We start from the raw sequence: 7,230 nt of genomic DNA, 5'->3' as shown, positions 1-7,230 counted from the left end.
GTTAAAAACATTTCTTTTCTCATGTGTCTATGCATGAAATATCTTTTAACTTATCTAGACTGTTGCCTGATTTTAAATTCATTTAAATGATTTTATTTGTTTCTATTTATATTATTTTATGTATTTTTAATGCTTCTTGCACTCCCTGCTGCAATGCTTTTATTTTATGTAAAGCACTTTGAACTGTTTGTACATGAAATGTGCTATACAAATAAATTTGATTTGATTTGATTTGATTTATATTCTAAAAAGAGTTCAGAATAAGCTAATTAGAGTATAGTAAAATTATTTCTTTATCATTTCTTTATACTTTATATCTTAAGGACCATTTCTGCACCTAACAGGGTACATTTCCGTGCATTGTTGAAATATTTGGAATGAAACACAATATTTCTCTGTTCTCTGTGCTTATTTATCATTTCTGTAGATTTCCGTCACCATCAAGACTTAATAAAGCACAAAAAATAAATGTTAGATAATCAAGGCTCACATTATTTGCTTCCTCTGAGAGTTTGGTTTAATTTCCATGACAATCTGTTTTTGGAAATGTATTTCAAACATTGTAAGCGACTAAAATAAACTTCCTTTCAAAAAATACGAACAAAAGATACAAAACATTTGGGTAAAATGTCAAATCTGGGTATCTTGGGTAAATATAATGTTCAAGACTAAGTCCGAATAAGAGCCTATGTGCCCAAAGCAGCTTCCACATGTAATGTTCCTTGTGGAGGCACTTACTTGCGACGTCTTCACACCACTGGTAACACGCAAGATAAGAAAGACCCGACTTGACTTTGCAAGAAAATATCTCAAAACAAATCCTGCACAGGTGCACATGAAATGTATATTACCCAACATTTGAAAACAACCGCTAAAAGATCAACTACCGAGCCAGTCTGTTTTGATTTTGTTTATTTTTTTCCCCCAACATTATAAGCATGAATACATTTAAAGAGTTTCCTTTAACTAGGTGACCGCTACATAAACTTAACTTTATTCCACCCAATATGTGGTCACAGATGAGAGAGATGAAGGCACACAAGATCACATAAGTCAAATAGAAGTCTTTAGCTGAGTGTCCAGAAAGACTGAAATGAACACAGAGACACAGAAGGGTTGACTGTGATCAGCCTCAAACACATAAAAGGAGTTACTGTTTATATATTTTCCAACAAAAGTGTCTCCACGGGTTAGGGGTTAAGATGGGGTTAAGTTACCTCTTTGTGTCCAGAGACACAGTCTAATGAATTAGCCCAACAGTTTAATCAGATACAGAGTACTGGAATACCATCTTCTGGTGTGCTGCTTGAATACAATTGACTATTCTACTGCTAAATAATCCTCTCAACGGTAGAACATTAAGACAGCAGATTCAGTCATCTCTTTGGAGGCGCTCGCCCCATGCCCCCAGTCAAACCCTGGGAAGTCTCCACACTGTAAATGGCTTTCAGGGAAAAATCCTCCTCCTCCTATGCAATACTGCACACATACATAGAAAAAGTGTTTACCATTTGATGCACTGACTCACTTACAGCATTGTGTGCAAAGATTGGTTCACACTCACATGTTCAGTGTTGCATCCAGTTGGTTTGACCCCAGAGCAGATAGCCATGGCTGCTTGTTCGTTGTTTATTGCTCTGAATGTGATGAATCCTGGCTCAAACTCCCCTTTCATTCGAACAGAACAAGATACACACTAAGTTCTGATTTTCATTTATAAATCATGGTCTGTGAAAATAATGTAGACTTTTATGTTCATCCACATATAATGGTGAAAGAACTATTCATTATCTTCATTTTGATCTTTTTGAGCTTCTTACTTCTTATAATCGGTCCATAAAATGTTTTGGTGGACTCTTTGTTTCCATGGTCATACACAATGGGAACAGATGGCCCTCTTTGGGAGCATGAGCCGATGTTGTATCTCACTGGAAATTGCTGGAAAAATGTGGCTTGATATGAATGCTTGTATGAGTAGATTTGCAGGTTTGTTTAATGATTTTGTAGGTCACCAACAACTGATAGAATTGTGATCCACAAAAATCTCATTTCATTTCGATATTTCCATGATAAGGAGGTCAAATCAACAGTGAAACAAATAAAGGAGAAAAGGAGAACAAAAACAGATTTCATCAAACCTACACAAATGAATAAATGAACTAAAGTAGCAGCAAGGGCACAGTATTTATGTGCTGATGTGAATATGACACTTTCACCTTCAGTCATGTCTGCAATGTCTGCATGTTTTCTAGTGTAGTTGGGACTTTTGATCTTATTGAAGTCCCAATTTCCCAATCTGTCCATGAATAAGTTACCTTGAAGAGATTAAAAAGGTTGCCCCTGTACAGACTAAGAAAGCCGTTATTGGTACGGTAGCGGAGGATGGCTCCCAGTTTCCAGTGCTCCAGCGGAAAGTTGTTGGGAACATGCCACACAGCCATGTTCTCCGCTATAATATCATAGTAGCCTGGATTCTGTGAAAGAGCACACAAGGACTTTTATCAACTAATAAGAGAACAATTAATTGACAAGTAAAGCTCTCCTCACAGTCTATAAACAACAACTTTTCAAGGGGAACTTTTCAAAGATTGTAAACAAGCATACGGGTAGAGTTTAGGATTTTTTATTTTCATTTACTTTCTCACATTTACTGACCACAGTAAATGCCGTTGTTTTCCGCCTAACTAGAGACCCATTAGTCTCAAATGGGGATGTATATATGTCATTGTTGGGATTTAAAGGCAATCTGCAGCGTACAGAAAACTAGAAATCTAGATAATGCAATAAAAATGTTGTCGGTCCAATGTACCTTAAAATCATCAGAAGTGGCACTCTCTGCTACTCCAAAAGTATTTCTGTTGGACCAGTTCCCATCTCCATCTGGAAAATGACCATAGTTACCCTGCTGACTGGACCAGCGATCGCCCACTGTGCACTTTCCCTGAATGGCGTTCTCATGGACACTGGCCACCAGTGTCCAGCCACCTCCAGCAGTGGTCATGTCGCAGAAAGTCTGATATCGCATGCCATTGGCTGTGGTCAGGTAGTACAACCCATCTGGAAACATCATAGTAAATTATGAAAGGAGAAATTCCACACCTTTATGTTTATCTCCTGGTCACTGGCTTGAGCTTCATGCCAAAGATGTTTTCAAAATGTACAGTTGAGGAGTCTGAAAATGCATATCGAAACATTTCTGCGAGGTCAAGCCTGATGCTCACCTTCTTGTTCATCGTATATGTTCTGGATCTCTTTACAGCTCCTGGCTACATATCTGGATCTGTCACTCAGTTTCTGCAAATGTTCAAAGTTCCTGGTACCTTTTGGGTGGGCGAGAGAAAGTTAGCAGTGAAGTACAACCCAAGCTGCAAAAAAAAGAGGTACGCTGTGAAAAATGTTGATTAAAACGATATTTTGTTCATAAGACGACATAGAAAACATTACAAATGATGAAAGTGAAACATTTTACTGTTTCATGATCAATGTTAGTTCATCTTAAATTTGATGGCAGCAACACATCTCAAAAAAGTTGGGATGGGGCAACATGAGGCTGGACAAGTAACTGAAACAACTGGAGTTGAATATGTTACAACTAATTAGGTGAAATGGCAACAAGTATAAAAATGATTGGATATAAAAAGTGCACCCTAGTATGTATGATGTATAATCAGCATTTTACCTGTTTGTAGAGAAGCAGGAGCGAGGGATTCGAGCTCCTCAGAGGTCACCAAAACCCCCACAAACAAGAAAAGATGGAGTAACATGTCTGTGGAACAAAATGACTCAAATTTAATGTAATAAGCATAATAGATCTGATCACTACACCGTATTATATCTTCCAGAAACAAATCAATTTCAACATGACGTATCCACCAAAGGGGAAAAATAACAAATAGACATGAATAAGTACAATTCTTTTCAGTGTTAAAAGTCTTTTCGTCGAGTTTAACATGACGTTTCAAGACAAAAACAGTTATTTGGAAATAATATAAACTCTGGAAAGTTTAGCAACATAGTCATCTCTCCCAGTTTTTCAAAAGAAAAGAGCTAGAAACAGCTCAAACAGTACAATAACTCCTAATTATAACCTTTTCAAATGTCAAGTGTGATATCCAAGTGTAAAATTTTTTTTAAAGAATTTCTATTTCTTATTTCCTACCTTATGATCGCTGTAAGGTCTGAAAGATGCGTGATGGTCAATGCTTCTTCACTGCTCTACTTTACAGCTAATATTTGTCCACAATGATGCAATTTTGTACTTTGAGCCTTTAAATTTCCTTTTTATTTGCTTCATTTATATTGCATCAGCTCCTGAAACACCTCTAATACAAGGAAAATGCTTACCAGACAGAATGATAAACTGTCCAAGGTATTCTGTTATCAAGGTTGGACTCATTTGATTTTGAACCATAATAAACTCACTCTACTGGCTTACTACCTCTAAAAACTAACTGACTTGTGATTACTCCAACTAACCTTGGAGTTGGGCTGGAACCAGGGTCTCCAGGCTCAGGGACTTCACAGAGCACCAGACAGTGGCTTGGCAATGGGGTAGAGCCAGGCTGCCAGCCATGCCAGAGAGGTGCCTGCGTCCAAGGCGACTGTCACCCAACTGGTCACCGTGGCTTCACTTGTACCTGTCACCCTGGTTGAACGGGGACTTTGTGTGACCAGCAAGTTAGCAACCCTTGTGACGGCAACAAGTGAGTGGGTTTTGGTTTTTTAGCTTTAAAACCATAGTGTTTGCACTTTTAGTGTTTTTTTTTGTTTGTTTGTTTTTTTTAAATGACATGGATATGGATATCTGTCCACATTATCAAATTCTGTCCTGTCCCTCCCTCCTCCATCCCACAGGTGTGTTCATGGCACTTGCCTCCCAATAAACTCCTACTCTTACTCCTGCCGCTGCCAGCCCGGCTTTGCTGGTGTTCTCTGTGATGAGCAGGACCATGATACAACTAACCTCTGCAGCCTGTCTCTCTGCAAACATGGCAAATGTAGAGTGTCAGGCCTGGGCAAAGCATACTGCGAGTGTAACAGCGGCTACACAGGAGAGGCTTGTGACAGAGGTGAGAAAAACAAGGACGCTTACCGATGAATATTTACTATGCTTGATGCTTCTATACATAAAGATTGTTATCTGTGCGTAAGGTAAAATGATGTCCAACATTCTTCTAAAAACATGAACTAATACTGTCTAAGCTTTTCAATCTGAAGGATTTCTTTAATAGCCCTTCTTCAAAGCTTTTTCCTCTCTCTGTGTCTTTCAGCAGTGTGTGTGTATCTAACATTCTTTAATGTCTCCGCACTAATGCTTCTAACCCGTCACTTTTTCAACTCAGCATCTCCTGAGCTTCCTATTAATCCCACACAAGGGGCAACTCAGGTGAGACTGCATGATCACATGTATCCTAACCCTGTCTGCTTCTATTCGTCATGATTTTTTAAGTCTCTCATCTTGTTTTCAACTCATGCAACATACTGTATGCTTAAGATGAGCTCGATTATCTCTCTATTTTTTCTTGTCAAATTGTTTACCGGTCAAATGGCAGGTCAGCTAAGTATTTTATTTAATGATAATGAAATCTTATTCTTAAATATTGCAGAATTTGCATGCCCTGATTTTTTTCTTAGCCAGAGGAGGAAGAAGCAAATGTGATAAATAAAGCTTTAGCATCTATGGACACAACTTGTTACATATTTAATTCATAGATAAGGAAAAAAAGTCAAAAGTGCCAAAGGAAAATGAGTTGGGGACAGTATGGAAAAGGAAAAAGAAAAAAAGAATTTGCACTTAGTGTACTTCGACTTTTATTTCATTGCAGTAGGAAGCCAAAATGTTTCATGTTTTGTCTCGTTAAGTTCTTTCCATTTGTTATCATACCTACATGTTTGCATTTCAGGCCTGACACATTCCAAATAAAAGTTGGGATGTGGGAAATTCACAGGTACAAATTAGGTTTCAAACGGATGATTGTAATCCTGATTTGGTACAATAGCAGCATCCATGAAAGGCTTTGTCTTTGAGGCGCAAAAGATGGTTGGACGATCTCCAATTTGTCAACAAATGCATGAGAAAAATCGCTCTAATGTGAAAAAACCTCAAAGAAATATTGAGAGGGTTTTGTATTTTTCCACCTCTACTGTCCAGAATGTAATTTAGCCATCGAAGCAATTTCAGTGCATAATGGGCAAGCTTAATCTGGACACTAGAGATCTCTGATACCTCAGACAGTACAGTATCAAGAACTGCCGTTCATCAATAGCTGCTGTGACTGAAGAGGCAAAAACTGTTTGTTCTGTGATGAGGAAGCACAGACAACAATAAGTCTCCTAAGATTTAAGGAATCTATTACAGAATAATAAATCAAAGTAGAATGAACAACCAGGAATAGTCAGCAACAATCATCAAACAGAGACAGAGACCAAGTATCAATATTCCGCTGAATAGGGTTCAGCTTCTTTCAACCACGGGGGTTTCAAGAGTGTGGACAACTCACTGATGCTAAGATCGGCCCTTATATACAGGGTTTGACCACATACACATATTTGTCCAGACAGTTCAAATTCCAACTTAAGTACTGAGCACGACGGAAAATCAACTATATGACGTTAAGCATTATTTGCTGAAGCTGTTCATGCAGTTCTGTTGTATAACAGTATAACTAATTTCCTATCACAGTAACCACATTGGCAAAGAATTACAGCAGGATATCTTTGTTAAGTTTTACAGTATAGAGTTACAATCACAAATGTCACTTTGCTAAGCCTTTTATTAGCCTTGTCCAGAAACTGTGTCATCTTTTCTGGGCTTCTGGGATGGACCATCACACAGTGGAAATGTGTATTGTGGTCAGACAAATCATTATTCACAATCTTGAACGTGAGAAAGATGTGTGTTCCACACCAAAGATGAAAAGGACCATCCGGACTGTTATCAGCAACACATCAAAAAGCTAGGCTGTGTGATAGTATGGGGTTATATCAGTGCCCTTGTCAAAGCTCCTTTGCAAGTCTGCGACCGCACCATTAATACATAAAAGTTCACTGAGATATCTGAACACATGGCCCTTTCAAGACGACATGTTTTCCAGGGACCTCCATGCATTTTTCAACAAGGCACAGCAAAACCACATGGCTTAACCGCTGCACTACCCTCCCCTCGTCAACAAATGTGGCACAAGAATTTTGCTTTATTGTAAAATACATGTGACAATAAAAACTTGAAAG

General features: G+C 38.3%; 1 protein-coding gene across 1 annotated transcript; it reads right to left on the bottom strand.

Moving 5' to 3' along the window:
• Nucleotides 1-1,344: 1,344 nt before the first annotated feature.
• On the bottom strand, nt 1,345-3,764 carry LOC142378118 (intelectin-like). The gene is made up of 7 exons (XM_075462348.1): nt 3,680-3,764; nt 3,222-3,320; nt 2,810-3,057; nt 2,316-2,474; nt 1,821-1,938; nt 1,565-1,668; nt 1,345-1,479 (listed from the first exon to the last, which is right to left on the bottom strand). Exons 1-7 carry the CDS (start codon nt 3,762-3,764, stop codon nt 1,345-1,347), a joined length of 948 nt encoding a protein of 315 aa, XP_075318463.1.
• Between the last annotated feature and the right edge of the window lie 3,466 nt (nt 3,765-7,230).

Source organism: Odontesthes bonariensis, chromosome 4, assembly GCF_027942865.1.
Source record: "Odontesthes bonariensis isolate fOdoBon6 chromosome 4, fOdoBon6.hap1, whole genome shotgun sequence".
Classification (NCBI taxonomy): Eukaryota; Metazoa; Chordata; class Actinopteri; order Atheriniformes; family Atherinopsidae; genus Odontesthes; species Odontesthes bonariensis.
The sequence above is the reverse complement of the archived record's forward strand: the minus strand, read 5'-3'. Positions and strand labels throughout refer to the sequence as shown.